Raw genomic sequence first — 13,497 nt, forward strand, 5'->3', positions numbered from 1 at the left:
TGGTCTATCGAAAAATCCATAATATTAACCATGATTCATGATGCTGGAAGATGCGACAGTCATAACACTGTCACCCATACTTTGTAGCCCATATCCCTCTCCCTATCATTCTGATGAACTTACTTCTTTGCTAACACTAATAGCATCTGGCTGCCTGGCACGGGACCTAATTAGGGCAGAAATAAGTTTCTTAAGCAATCATCGGTGCGTAAGTCTCCTACACAGTTGGAAAAACGAAGCAAAGCAAAAAGGGAAGTGACGACTATGATATGTAATTCATATGGAATGATCTCCCTCCCTGAGAAAGCACCGCCACATATGCTAACCTAGGATGCAGAAAGAGAGTCTTTCAGGCAGGGGTGATTGAAACTCTTTTGACCACTTCCGCCTAATGTCATTTTGCATCAGCCTTATACAGAACAATTCATCTACTGAATCTATCGGATACAGAGGTTCTTGCCGCTGCTGTCCTGAACCATGTTTATCTACTGTTCCAAGCTACTCACTCTCTGTCAATTGATTGGGCCGGATGTCTTCAATCCAAGTGCTGAGGGGTGCTGCGCCGCAGCAATACTACTTTCCCTCCCTTTTAACTCTAGTAATCTCTTCAACATGGGAGTGTTTTTCTACATCGACACACATTGACTCACATGTATTAAACCCTTAGCTATCGAGATTTCCACGTTCCGACTCGCTTGTGTGACCATCACAGTTTACTGCAGCTGAATCCTCCCGACATTATACTTGCTTCATAACTGAACTCTTGGCTAGATGTCCTCCAATTTCGTGAATGCGACAGGGATAGAATGTTTCATACAGCAGCGCTATCCCGGCACCTCTCGCGATGAAGCCTATGTCAGACTCTTCGACGACCTGAAGCCTCTTATAAATCCTGCTGCGGTAGGATGGCACAACTTCATACAAGCACTTGCAATTCTCCTCAACAAGCCAGTTTATAGTCTCGCTAAATCTGCAGGTCGTACAGCCCAGCGCATCCTTGGAGCCGTTTCTCAGAGCCCTTCGGAGACGTCCCAGCCCGTCAAGGATAATCCAAATGACATCTCGGATCAGACGATGATACAGATACTTCGCATTCTCGCAGAGGCTGCCGGAGATCTTCCAGAAGTGGTATCAAGTACCGGTTCCGATGGCAGTGAAGAGTACGAGATTCAACACAGCTCCCATGGGTACGTAGCTGGAATCCACCAGGATAATCAAAGCCAACAGGTCATTAACAAAACAATAAACAGCTTCTAGAGGCGGACCCCGAGTGTTCAGAGTCTTCAATAACTCCTTCAACGCTGGGCGTGAATTTACCGCCGTTTTTGCTACCTGTGCTCTGTCGACTACGGCCCTTACTATACAGACAAAAGCGAAGGAGTTACGGGCCATCGGATTAAACCCCAAGGACATTCCTGATGAGACAAGCTATCAGATGACACCAATGGTCCAGGGCTGGAAGCTCCACGGCTTCGGATATTTCATCTACAAGTTTGTCGACCATGAAACTGTGGCTACCGACGGAGAAAAGTCCGCTGGACGTCATGCCTTTTACGTCTTCAATCCGACAACCAGTGCCAACGAAGAGTTTAGGACACAGGTCCAAAAGAGGCCCTTACTAGCCTCATTTGGCGGGATGTGCTCCGATCTCGAGGCCGTTTTTCTCCTTATGTGGCAAAATCGTCAGTCGCTTCGAAAGACAGACCCGGAAAATGCAGATAACGTGATATTCCACTTGCTGGTTCCGGCAAAGAGGACTTTCGCTATTGCAGAGAGAATGGCTATCGATGGTGGAGTGGGGAAGCTGATTATCAAAGGACACACGGACGAAGGTGCCTGCTATGCGTGGTTCAATTTTGTATCTTTGCCACGGCAAGTGGTACTACATGATGTCGGAAACCTTAACAGAGACTCTGCCGATCTCGACAGATCATGGAAAGGTGAGAAGAGTGGTGCACTTGCATTCTTCGGCTGCGGGCTTATGACAATTATCACCGGGTATTTTATCCCTCCGGCAGCGCCATACTTTGCTTGGCTGTGTTTTGCATCGTTGGCAGTGGCATTGAAGTATGGCGTATTGGATAATCTGCGACGGAGTTACCGGTCTCCTCCTCGTATTCTCGGTCCTCCGTCAGAGGTTCGTCGAGAATGAAAGAAAAATTGATATGTAGTGACTAAAATGAGATCTGATAGTTGTTTGGTTCCCATTCGAAGAAATTGATCGTTCTGGAAAAATTGTTCTGATAGTCATCGTAGAGGTAGCCGAGGGGACTACACAGAATACTAAAGTATACTTGAGTGGACCCACGATTACTATCAAGGTACTCTGTAGATAAGTATTTCTACAGGTTAGATCCCCAACCTGCTTGCTTCATAGACACCTCCCCCTCCTCAGCATCAGCATCCGATCCATCCGACCTGGTCCCACCGGATCACCAGAGGGCTCGAGTCAAAAACAAGCTTCAGCAGCCGTTAGTCCGGCAGACGAGTGGGTCAATCAGCCACCCACACCATTGTCATGCTGTCGGTTCTCTAGAAAAATCAGGGACGAGTTACATACACTCCACATGGACAATGTTGATAAGACGGAAATAATTCGGTGATCGGCATGTCTTAGTATCAAGTCATTAAGTTACAAGATAAGTTGTCTACGCGGCTTGCGCGCTGGTGGAGCACCCGGTATACGTCATATTCGACACATTTGAATAGTACCGGCATATTGACATAATCCCTGGCAGTACTATCTGGACTACATAAATACTACCGACGTGGTAGTACTAGAACATCGATTCAGGTGGTTAGTTCACCGATTATATCTCCATCATCTGCTCCTAAACAATGACTGTTCCTGTTGAAGATAGCTTTGATTTTGTCGTCGTCGGCGGTATGTTTCTATCTTTATCCCGCCTGTATGATCTACCATCTGACAGAAAGCAGGCGGCACAGCTGGAAATGTTGTGGCCGGTCGGCTGGCCGAGAACCCCGACGTGAGAGTGCTGGTCATTGAAGCAGGCGTTAGGTATGTATGCCCTCTCGACAACCAATCATCAATCACTGTGCCAATCTGACCATAACTAGCAACACGAGCGAGATCTCAGAAATAACCACACCTGCATCTGCTTTCGGCCTACGCGACAGCCAATATGACTGGGCATACAAGTCCACCATGATCAATCAACCCTACTATGAACGGGTAGAGAAGCCCAACACTCGGGGCAAGGTGCTCGGTGGTAGTAGCTCCTTGAACTACTATACCTGGATCCGAGGTAGTAAGGGGACGTTCGATGCATGGGCTGAATATGGAGGTCCTTCTTGGAGTTGGGATGGGTGTGAGGAGTATTTCAATAAGGTAAGTGAAGAATGAACAAGGAATGGAGGGATCATACTGATTATGTGCTGGACTAGCCCGCTACCTACCACGACGACGACAACCTCTACCCCTCAGAGCTATCAAAAATCGGCCGCAACGGTCCCCTGCATGTATCTCATGCAGACCTCGTCCCGGAACTACACACCTTCCGCGACGCCCTGACCGAAGCATGGACCAGCAAAGGCCAGAAGACATGCGAGGACATCTACTCCGGCAAGATGGAGGGTCTGACGCACTGTGTCAACAGTATCTACGGTGGGATGCGGTCGACCAGTGCATCCTATCTGGCTGATAAGCCAAACGTGACTATCCTGAGCTCTGCGATCGGGAAGAAGATCAACTTCGATGACAATCTCAAAGCAACAAGTGTCACTGTCAGTGGCGTCGATCGGACTGAAATGACCTTCAAAGCCAAGTATGAGATTATTGTCGCATGCGGCGTTTTCGAATCGCCGAAGCTGCTGATGCTCTCGGGAATTGGTCCGAAAGAAGAGCTAGCTCGTCATGGTATTGACTCGGTCGTGCAGTCGGAACATGTCGGCCAGAACCTGCATGATCATCCTATCCTTGCTCACGTTTTTCGTCTGAAAGATGGGACTGGGCTCGATAGTCATCTTCTCCGCGCTGGTCCTGCGCAGAGCGCTGCTTTGCAGAAGTACCGCACTAGCAAGAAGGGCCCATTTAGTAGTGGATTGTTGGAAATGGTAGGTCTGCCGCGCATTGATGACCGTTTGGAGCGATACAAGGAGTATCGCGAGGCGAAGGCGCAGAATGGTGGTAAGGATCCATTTGGGCCGGAGGGACAGCCGCATTTTGAGATTGATTTCGTGGTAAGTCGCCCTCCTTCCAGTTTAATTAACAGGAAAATATTGATGGATTGTAGCCAATGTTCTCCGACGCTTTTCAATGGCACTTCCCCGTTCCTCCCGAAGGCGACTGGCTGACAGTCATCGTCGATCTTCTCCGCCCGCTGTCCAGAAACGGGGAAGTGAAGCTCAACTCAGCCAATCCACACCAACAGCCATACATCAATCTGAACTTCTTTTCTAATGAACTTGACATCCTAGCCCTGCGGGAAGGTGTTCGCTTCGTGGACGATATCCTCATGACCGGAGACGGAATGAAAGAGATCCTGGGGGAAGACTACCCGTGGCCCATGCCCCGACATTCAGATGAAGCGATGAACAAAATGATCTTGGAGCGGTCGCAGACGGGATACCGTAAGCCAATACTCTGCCACTCAGCTTGGACGTGCACAGCAACTAACTAATGTTCACGTCATAGACCCCTGCGGCACGGCCCGACTGTCCAAGGACATTGCACACGGCGTGGTGGACCCGGAGCTGCGCGTCCACGGCGTGCAGAATCTTCGCGTCGTGGATGCGTCCATTATCCCTCTGATCCCTGACTGTCGAATTCAGAATGCTGTGTATATGATCGGAGAGAAGGTGAGTCACTACTTCAATCAATCCAGAAATTCATTTTGTTGAAGAATGCATGCTGAAACCACGCTAGGGCGCGGACATGATCAAGGCAGCTTATCCGGCGCTTTATCGAAGCTGATGGAAACCGATAGGAGTCAGCACTGCTGAGCTTAACGTGAGCCATTGGCCTGGATGAATTACTTCGAATATCATATGAGTTATATCTGACACAAATACAGTAGTGACTCATGTAGAATAATACTATCTATTCTAATCATTCCCCATAAAAGCGGAAATAAGATCGTCATGGCACTCAAGTCAGCATTAATCAGCCAGACTTGCTAGTAAGCTTATTTGTCAGCTACTTCTTCCATCGTTCTCCATATATACCTACCAGATTCCCAGTACTATTCTACTTTTATTCCTATCCAATCCAATCCAATCCAACCTAAATAACCACCCCTCACTAGTACAACCAAAATCACACCCCCAACCATGGATCCCACCACCACCCCCGAACCCATCACCGGCAGCTGCCTCTGCGGCGGCATTCAATACGAAGTAACCGGCGAACCCATGAAACGAGTAATGTGCCACTGCGAAAACTGCCGGAAGTTCACAGGCTCCAGCTTCATGGCCAACAGCTTTATGAAAGAATCTGTTAGTCCTATCCCCTCCTTCCTCTCTTTAACACATCTCCATTTTTTTTTTTTCTTTCTAAGCTAATGATGTATCAGCAACTAACCATCAAATCCGGCGAATCACTCATCCAAAGCTTCAAAGACACGAAAGTGGATTCCGGAAGTACTTTGGAACGACGCTTCTGTCGCGTCTGTGGATCCCCCGTGTATGTGACGAGTAGTCGGGCCGAGGGGTTTGTGGTTGTTCCGTCCGGCACGATGGATGGGGAGGCGGGCAGGAAGTGGAGGCCTGAGGTGGAATTTTGGTGTAAGGCTAGGAGGGAGTATTTGCCTGTGGTGGAGGGGACGCAGATGTTGGAGACGCATTAGTGGTTTTCACTTTTTTGATTTCTCCCTTGGGAGTTGGGGTTGGGGTTGGGGCTGGATGTAGGTAGGGGGAGGGGGTGGAGGGCGTTGTGAGTGAGAGATGATATCCTTGGTTTTTTCATTTTGTTTTTGGGAGGGTGGGGTGTGTATAGATGGTTAGTATACTTGAGATTGATGTTGGCATATCTTGGAAATATGGCTTCGGAAATACCAATAGAGAGACAATCATGTCACTGTCATATAGAAGACGGGGAGCGGATTAAGCTTGATTGCTGCGACATTGACGACTGGTCAATGTGGTCAGAGTGATGTTTTATCTGTTTTCCTAGGCATTAATGCACCATTCTTCTACGAAGTATGTGTAAGAGTAAAAGCGATGCTGAGAAGAAAGTTCATATATGCTATTAAATTAAGTATCGCTAACAGACGGACTCGATAGGCCCGACAGGATAAATATCACATCATAGTACAGCCCCCTCCATTCAGACTAGCCCAGAATCCATAGGTCCAACTATTTACTGCTCCAGGGTAGAGCATCCGAGAGCCACAAGACCGTTCTAAACTGTCGTTAGCCTGACATCATGCCTCCGTAGGAGAGAACTTACCAAGAGATTGATCTCAGTGCAGCACTGAGGTTCCGATGTGCAGCTGTCGTCGTAGTCCTTGCCTGTTTTCTTATAAGTAAACTGTTATCCAGTTTTGAGGAAGTATAATATCTGGTAACGTACAAAGAAGACCGATGGAGCCAACAATGTTGGAAGCATCGATACCCAGGTCCAAGAGGATAGGGTCAACAAGAGGGTCAAGAGGGGTGGTCAGGGAGCCACAGCACAGAATGGGAGGAACGCATTGCGCCTCCGTGACGGTGCTGATGGTGCCATCAGAGGTGCCCCGCTGAGCGGCCACCTCCTTCACCTGAGACTCAAGAGACGCGGTGCTGTCCTGGGCGGCGGGCACGGCCACGGCGGTGGTGGCGATGGCCAGGATGGAGAGAGCGGTAGTGAACTGCATTTTGATGATGGTGATGGACTTGCAAAGATGCAGGAGAATGAGCGTTGCTGGTATTGTAGAAGAAAGTCTTTGTAATCTAGTGTTCAGCTTTTATCTGATGTTGGAGGAATTGTAGAGGAAGTCAAGCGTCCTTTATAGGTCTGAGCAGAGGTCAATTACTAAGGATCAAATTCAAATCATGGCATTGAGCTGAACGTCAAAGTTGTGTAGTTCCATGGAAATTCCCAATCAGATGCCTGATGGTTATCTCGAGTCATTCGTTCAGTCACACTCGGTCGAGAGGACCGATGGACATTGCCTCAAAAGCCAGTCGCATCGGGATAGATCGATGCTGGGCAAACTAAGAATTGTGACCGGTTTCCGGAAGCTGGAGTATGGAAGGGTAAGCCGAAGGATCTCCGGAGAAAGGACGCCCAGTCATAGTCTGTGGCACCTTGGTCCCCTGCAGGTACCGCTGCAAGCGAGGAACCCTGTGGAGAATCGATCGATCATTCCCAGTTCTGGGGAAGACCGTACCTGCATAGGAGAGAGTTAGAATCCAATAGTTCGGAATCTGGGGCCAGCTGAAAAGCGCCTGCCTGTCAAGGAACGCCGTCTTATCAGTTGAACCAAAGTAGCCCTCATCTGGTGGCGAATCAGACACAACCCTGGCCATCCAAGGACAAGATGCATGCGCCATAGCCGGACAGAAATCGAGAACAAGCTATAGAAGAACTAGTTGCTTCTCGGAGGTTTAGAAGAGCGTTTCACTGCATCCAGGTCGCATATCCCCAGGTGCTAGTGAAGTTCGTAGCTACTATCGCAAGAGAGGGCAGTCTTAGCTAGTCTTGATGATACCCTTTCAGCAAACCGAGGATCTATCATGGACAGGGACAGGACCCATGTCAAGCCTCAATCCTTGATCGAACACCCCGATCTCAGCTGGATCTCAAAAACATCACTCTCAGCCTTGCAGTTGGGGGCACTGATAGACGATCCTTTACGTAAATCCACATTGGGTATAGAGCCAAGCGCTCAGATAGCAGATCCTATTGACATGTTCACCGGATGAAATAGAGTTCGCATGGGATCGGAGATTTAGCCGGACTGAGGGATGAGGGGAAGCCAATAGTTAGTTGAGCAATTAGTAAATCCATTGTCGATCTATCAAGTATGTTGTCATGCATTTAATTACATGAGAGATAAGCGGGCATAACTTGAATTTGGATGATGATAAGAGAAAAAGCAATTGCACTGGGAAACCGTGGATACCGTGCATAAAAGTAATACAAACAACCCCTTACTCAGCGCGCATGTGATTGACGCATAGCTGTTATGCAGTCACCTGACTGTTATCGCATCTGTGGCGGTGCATGCGGCTCATGCCAAGACTTGTTGCGCCACAGACTCGCGACACAAAAAGTGCAAAGTCGAAAGTGAAGCCCAAGTCGGTCAATATCCGCCGTCTGCGATCCTCCCCTCCCATCTTCCCCAGACTCTCCCCGCTGGGTTTTTTTCTCTTTCCTCTATAATTTCTATTATCTGAGGGCCATCCCTAAGTCAGACATCATGGCTCCCATCTCTATCGCAGACATCGTCGCCGCTCTGCCGGCCGAAGACACCTGGGGCCCCGCTACCGCCAGCGACAACATGCTGCAGGGCGTCCCCTACGCTCCCTTCTCCAAGGGTGACAAGCTGGGCCGTATGGCTGACTGGACTGCCGAGTCCAAGGACCCTAACCGTGCCGGTCGCCAGGCCTACAACCGCAACTACAGAGGTATACCATCATCCTAATATATCCAGCCAAGCCAAGACAAAGCAACTAACTCTGTTACCTCCAGACCAGCAAGTCTATGGTGCCGGTTCCTCCAGCCTCTTCGCCGTCCAGGTCGCCGAAGACGAATCCTCCTTCTCCGTTGTCGACAACACCCGCAGCTCCGCTAAGCGTACCTTCGGTCGTGGCGGTGGTACCGTCTTCCGTGGCCGCGCCCAGCGCGGTGGTGCTCAGCGCGGTGGTCGCGCCGGCTTCCAGCGTGTGGGTGCTGGCCGTGGCCAGGGTGGTGACCGCTACTACGACAACCGCTCGGGCGGCCGTGGCAACCGTGGCCGTCGCTTCGGCTGGAAGGACTACGACAAGCCCCAGCGCACCCGTGAGCCCTCGGTCAACGTCCGCCCCGACTGGAACATGCTGGAGGAGGTTGACTTCAGCCGTCTGTCCAAGCTGAACCTCGAGGCCCCCGAGGGTGAGGACGTCGACTCGTACGGTTTCCTCTACCACTACGACCGGTCCTACGACAAGGCCCCTGTCAAGAACGCCGAGCGCCGTCTCCAGTCCCTCGACCGTGCCGCCTACAACGTCACCACCACCCAGGATCCCGTCATCCAGGAATTGGCCGAGAAGAACGAGGCCACCATCTTCGCCACCTCGGACATTCTCTCCATGCTCATGTGCGCCCCCCGCAGTGTCTACTCCTGGGACATTGTCATCGTCCACCAGGGCAACAAGATCTACTTCGACAAGCGCGAAGGCGCCTCCCTGGACCTGGTCACCGTCAACGAGAACGCCGCCGACGCTCCCCTTGAGCTGGCCGACTCCGCCAACAAGCAGGATGCCATCAACACCCCCAGCGCCCTGGCCATGGAGGCCACCTTCATCAACCACAACTTCGCCCTGCAGACCGTCGTCGAGTCTGAGGACAGCAAGGTCTCTCTGGCCCACCCCAACCCCTTCTACAACGCCGCCGAGGAGACCGAGCCCCTCGCCTCCAAGGCCTACAAGTACCGTCGCTTCGACCTCTCCCTGGAGCGCGACGACGAGCCCGTCAACATGATCGTCCGTACCGAGGTCGACGCCATCATGAAGAACCCCGTCAACGGCGAGGACCAGCAGCTGCTCGTCAAGGCCCTCAACGAGTTCGACAGCAAGGCCCAGGGCTCCGGTGGCGCTCTCGACTGGCGCAGCAAGCTCTGGTCTCAGCGTGGTGCCGTTGTTGCCACTGAGATGAAGAACAACAGCGTCAAGCTCGCTCGCTGGACCACCCAGGCCATCCTCGCCAAGGCTGACGGCATGAAGCTGGGTTTCGTCTCCCGTGCTAACCCCCGCTCTGCCGCTGGTCACGTCGTTCTCGGTGTTGTCGGCTACAAGCCCCGTGATCTGGCTGCCCAGATGAACCTGAACCTCGGCAACGGTTGGGGTATCGTCCGTACTATTGTGGACCGTATCCGTGCCCTCGATGCCGATGAGGATGAGGACAAGGTCACCAAGTACGTCCTTATCAAGGACCCCAACCGTCCTGTGCTGCGTCTGTACAGCGTCCCTGCTACCACCTTTGAGGAGGAAGAGGAGGTCGCTGGTGAGGAGCAGGAGGCTGCTGAGGAGGAGGCTGATGAGTAAACGGAAGCCACGATATGATGGTCTTATATTCTTCTATCTCATGTGCATATTGATTGTCCTTGCTTTCAAAAGTTAGTTACGAACGACGTCTCAACATAGAGTTTGTCCATTATGTTCTACAAATCATAATTCAATCGCACGACGCACGCAGTCCAGTAGATTTCTACATCTCTACCTACTTTGCAGGCTTATAAAGTAGACATCAAGTAGTAGATCCACACAAGCAAACTATAAGTAAACTACAAGTGGAATAACTACGCAACAATTCGAAATCTCGCCCCTATCCATCCCAAATACAGCCGTGTGTGGATGGTGTCAATAATGTGCAACTAAAACCAACGTAGATATAGTCATTCTAAAGCATTGAATACATCTACAATAATGTACAGCATACCATATCCACAACAATATTCTCGTATTCCAACAAATCCCCCAATCTAACCCTAACATCCATCCTCATCCACGGCAACTACTTTACAACCTCATCTCTCCCTCCACCCCTCATAATCACCCCCTCCCCACCAATTATATTCACAAATTCCTCCCAAAGAACCCCTCAATCCTCTCCCACGGAATCAACTCCACACGATCATACAAATCAACATGCCCAGCCCCAGGCACCCACAACAACTCCTTCGGCTCACTAGCCCCCCTATACGCATTCTCACTAAACTCTCTAGAATGAGCCCGATCACCCGAAATAAACAGCACAGGTCTCGGCGCAATGACATCCAAATCCTCGAGGGGATAAAAGTTCATGAACTTCAGATTACTTGTCACCGTCGGATGCGTCGTCAACTCCGGGGTCGAACCCAGCGGCGTAACCTCGCCACGCACCGTGCGGTAGAAGTCATAGAACTCGCGATCCACGGCACTAGCATTAGCCGTGAGGGTGTTTGGCGTACCGCTGGTATATCCAATGGGATTGGTAGCTCCGCCAGGATGCTCGTACTCAGGCCAGCGCTGCAGCGCAGCGGAGGCAATCACTTCCTGACGCTGGGTGAGGTTCTGCGAGTGGTGCAGACCCTGGCGGTTGACGGTGCCCATGTCGTACATGCTGGCGGTGACGATGGCTTTGATGCGCGGGTCGATTTTGGCCGCGCTGAGAGCGAAGCCTCCGCTGGCGCAGATGCCGATGACGCCGATGCGGTTGCGGTTGATGGTTATGGGGTGGGGGATGGAGGGGATGGTGGTGATGGTGGTGGTGTTGCTGCCGAGGTAGTCGACTGCGGCGCTGAAGGCTTCGGTGTAGAGGTCGGGTGAGACGGCGTTGCGGGGGGTGCCGGTGCTGCTGCCCCAGAAGGGGAGGTCGATGGACAGGGTGATGTAGCCGCGTTCGGCCATTTTGGTGGCGTATAGGTTGGCGGCTTGCTCTTTTACGGCGCCCATGGGGTGGCCGACGATGATGGCGGGGGATGGGGTGGAGGTGGTGAGGTTGTTGGGGATGAAGAGGTTGCCGGCGATGAGGGTTTGGTATTGGGTTGGGAAGGTCACTGGTTGGAGGGTTACCAGGTTACTTCGGTAGAAGTTGTCGGCGCCGTAGGAGAGGTTTTGCGCGGTGGTGCATATTGTATGCAGAATTGGGGCGAGGAGGAGTGTTGGGAGTTTCATGGTGATGCGGAAGCTGAGAGTGGCTTTGAGGGTTAGGTTTGGTAGTTGGATGGTTGTGTTGATGATTTGTGGTTCTTGAAGTAGGTGAGTACATAGCTTTTATAGCCATTGTATCTGCAATATCGTGATGGCTCGTTGCGTGATTGTGATATTCGTCAGGAGCATAGTCATGTCTGGATGGAGTTGAGAAGTAGATCACTTCTGGGCCTCGTCATGCTAATGCGACTTGCTTACTGTGGGGCGTAAGCTACCCACTGCAACGGTTTGATATGGTTGGTTATTGTCTGGATGTCTTTAGACTGTATTCATGTCTGATCCATGCTACATCGATCCGTGGACATCACTGCTCCCCCACTTCGCAAGCACATAAAGGCATCCCCCGATTGTCCTTCTCTTCCGTCTTCCAAGACAGACAACGGACATCTATCCTCTTTCATCATGCCGCCCTACGTATACACTGGCCCAGTCGACTGTTCCCAGGACGCAGATTGCAGCTCCTTGGCGGGCAAAACCGCCATCGTCACAGGCGGTGCCAACGGCCTTGGTGAAGCCTATGTCCGCGCTCTCGTCGCAGCCGGGTATGTCTCTCGCCTCTTCATTTCTTCACAGCTAATACAGGCTCAATCACAGCGTCTACGTCTGTATCGGTGACATCGACACACCGAAAGGCCAGAAACTTGAAGCCGAGCTACCAGGGTAAGTTCTTCCCAATGCTGCCATCATCCCCTACGCTGACACAACCCTAAGCACCAAGTTCATCCCCTGCTCAACCGGCACCTGGACCGACCAAGTCCGTCTCTTCGAAGCAGCAGTCGCCTTATCCCCAACCAACCGGATCCACTACGTGGTTGCAAACGCCGGCATCCACCGCGTAGATGAAATCTTCCAGCCAGGACCGGAATCCCTACCCGAACCAGACCTAAGCATCATCGACATCAACATCAAAGGTCCTCTCTACACAGCCAAACTAGCCATGCTTCACTTCATCCGCCAGAACGGAACCACACCTACCCCAGAGCAAGAAGATACCTGCCTGATCCTCATCGGCTCTGGCGCAGCGTTCCTCGATGTGCCACGCTCGCCGCAGTACTGTGCCAGTAAGTGGGCGATGCGGGGAATCATGCATTCCCTGCGTCGGACGGCCTATTACTACGGGTCCCGAGTCAATGTGATTAGCCCGTGGTATGTGCATACTGGGATTTTGTCCGAGGAGGCATTTGCACACTGTAAGCGGGCAGGAGTGGAGTTTGCCACAGCGGAGGATGCAGGGCGCTGCCTGCTGAGGATCCTGGCAGATGGGAGGGTTAATGGGCATTCGTTCTTTGTGACAGCTCGGAAGTGGGCGGAGAAGGGGTTTATGGATTTGGACTTGGAGGATTTCGGGGATGATGCGTTGCTGGGTGAGGTGCAGGAAATGCAGATTTGCAGTGCCCCGGTGGAGGCAGGGTTGTTTGTGTAGTTCGGTAAATAGTCGGCAGTTATTGAACATGTTATGTTTGGCATTTATCATTCACAATAATCGTATGAGACCATAATTGAGGCCGAGGCCGGAGATGGCATCAACAAGGGTTGGTGTCCTTCCATGGTTAAGGGTCTAGCTCCATAACATTCCGGATGGTGATTGATGGATTGGTGAAGAGCGGGTCTGGCTTGGCGTAAGCAAGATGCATTAGTGCCGGATGGCAGCCAAGTTTATCTTCT

General features: G+C 51.4%; 8 protein-coding genes across 8 annotated transcripts; 5 read left to right on the top strand and 3 right to left on the bottom strand.

Annotated features, from left to right (window-relative positions):
• Nucleotides 1–771: 771 nt before the first annotated feature.
• Nucleotides 772–2,304, top strand: BO88DRAFT_465718 (uncharacterized protein; the record flags this gene model as incomplete). Its single annotated transcript, XM_025711427.1, has 2 exons — nucleotides 772–1,187; nucleotides 1,258–2,304. The coding sequence occupies 2 exons, from the start codon at nucleotides 772–774 to the stop codon at nucleotides 2,150–2,152; spliced, it is 1,311 nt and encodes a 436-aa protein (XP_025561012.1). The 3' UTR covers nucleotides 2,153–2,304.
• A 534-nt stretch (nucleotides 2,305–2,838) lies between these two features.
• On the top strand, nucleotides 2,839–4,954 carry BO88DRAFT_489198 (GMC family oxidoreductase; the record flags this gene model as incomplete). Its single annotated transcript, XM_025712680.1, has 7 exons — nucleotides 2,839–2,884; nucleotides 2,938–3,019; nucleotides 3,079–3,349; nucleotides 3,406–4,200; nucleotides 4,254–4,590; nucleotides 4,655–4,818; nucleotides 4,886–4,954. The coding sequence occupies 7 exons, from the start codon at nucleotides 2,839–2,841 to the stop codon at nucleotides 4,931–4,933; spliced, it is 1,743 nt and encodes a 580-aa protein (XP_025561013.1). The 3' UTR covers nucleotides 4,934–4,954.
• A 188-nt stretch (nucleotides 4,955–5,142) lies between these two features.
• On the top strand, nucleotides 5,143–5,847 carry BO88DRAFT_406125 (GFA family protein). The gene is made up of 2 exons (XM_025707074.1): nucleotides 5,143–5,454; nucleotides 5,532–5,847. The coding sequence occupies exons 1-2, from the start codon at nucleotides 5,290–5,292 to the stop codon at nucleotides 5,802–5,804; spliced, it is 438 nt and encodes a 145-aa protein (XP_025561014.1). The 5' UTR covers nucleotides 5,143–5,289; the 3' UTR covers nucleotides 5,805–5,847.
• A 469-nt stretch (nucleotides 5,848–6,316) lies between these two features.
• Nucleotides 6,317–7,007, bottom strand: BO88DRAFT_489200 (hydrophobin family protein; the record flags this gene model as incomplete). Its single annotated transcript, XM_025712681.1, has 3 exons — nucleotides 6,530–7,007; nucleotides 6,407–6,468; nucleotides 6,317–6,358 (listed from the first exon to the last, which is right to left on the bottom strand). The coding sequence occupies exons 1-3, from the start codon at nucleotides 6,810–6,812 to the stop codon at nucleotides 6,317–6,319; spliced, it is 387 nt and encodes a 128-aa protein (XP_025561015.1). The 5' UTR covers nucleotides 6,813–7,007.
• Nucleotides 6,983–7,582, bottom strand: BO88DRAFT_78189 (uncharacterized protein). Its single transcript, XM_025713127.1, has one exon. It carries the CDS (start codon nucleotides 7,489–7,491, stop codon nucleotides 7,153–7,155), a length of 339 nt encoding a protein of 112 aa, XP_025561016.1. The 5' UTR covers nucleotides 7,492–7,582; the 3' UTR covers nucleotides 6,983–7,152.
• A 719-nt stretch (nucleotides 7,583–8,301) lies between these two features.
• Nucleotides 8,302–10,501, top strand: BO88DRAFT_406126 (eukaryotic translation initiation factor 3 subunit D). The gene is made up of 2 exons (XM_025707075.1): nucleotides 8,302–8,568; nucleotides 8,633–10,501. Exons 1-2 carry the CDS (start codon nucleotides 8,361–8,363, stop codon nucleotides 10,183–10,185), a joined length of 1,761 nt encoding a protein of 586 aa, XP_025561017.1. The 5' UTR covers nucleotides 8,302–8,360; the 3' UTR covers nucleotides 10,186–10,501.
• Nucleotides 10,502–10,716: 215 nt separating this feature from the next.
• Nucleotides 10,717–11,805, bottom strand: BO88DRAFT_465732 (alpha/beta hydrolase; the record flags this gene model as incomplete). The annotated part of the gene is made up of 1 exon (XM_025711428.1): nucleotides 10,717–11,805. A coding segment is annotated over one exon (1,089 nt), but the record flags the coding sequence as incomplete, so codon positions are not given.
• A 429-nt stretch (nucleotides 11,806–12,234) lies between these two features.
• BO88DRAFT_391557 (putative short chain dehydrogenase/reductase) lies at nucleotides 12,235–13,255 on the top strand (the record flags this gene model as incomplete). The annotated part of the gene is made up of 3 exons (XM_025705012.1): nucleotides 12,235–12,374; nucleotides 12,427–12,492; nucleotides 12,544–13,255. The coding sequence occupies 3 exons, from the start codon at nucleotides 12,235–12,237 to the stop codon at nucleotides 13,253–13,255; spliced, it is 918 nt and encodes a 305-aa protein (XP_025561019.1).
• Between the last annotated feature and the right edge of the window lie 242 nt (nucleotides 13,256–13,497).

Source organism: Aspergillus vadensis (genome assembly GCF_003184925.1).
Source record: "Aspergillus vadensis CBS 113365 unplaced genomic scaffold BO88scaffold_17, whole genome shotgun sequence".
NCBI lineage: Eukaryota > Fungi > Ascomycota > Eurotiomycetes > Eurotiales > Aspergillaceae > Aspergillus > Aspergillus vadensis.

Excerpts from the sequence above, each read along its gene's own strand:
- BO88DRAFT_406125 (XM_025707074.1), top strand. The coding sequence starts at position 5,290 with ATGGATCCCACCACCACCCCCGAACCCATCACCGGCAGCTGCCTCTGC. Across the intron at positions 5,455-5,531 it reads ACAGCTTTATGAAAGAATCT|CAACTAACCATCAAATCCGG; the intron begins GTTAGTCCTATC and ends ATGATGTATCAG.
- BO88DRAFT_78189 (XM_025713127.1), bottom strand. The coding sequence starts at position 7,491 with ATGGCGCATGCATCTTGTCCTTGGATGGCCAGGGTTGTGTCTGATTCG.
- BO88DRAFT_406126 (XM_025707075.1), top strand. The coding sequence starts at position 8,361 with ATGGCTCCCATCTCTATCGCAGACATCGTCGCCGCTCTGCCGGCCGAA. Across the intron at positions 8,569-8,632 it reads CTACAACCGCAACTACAGAG|ACCAGCAAGTCTATGGTGCC; the intron begins GTATACCATCAT and ends TGTTACCTCCAG.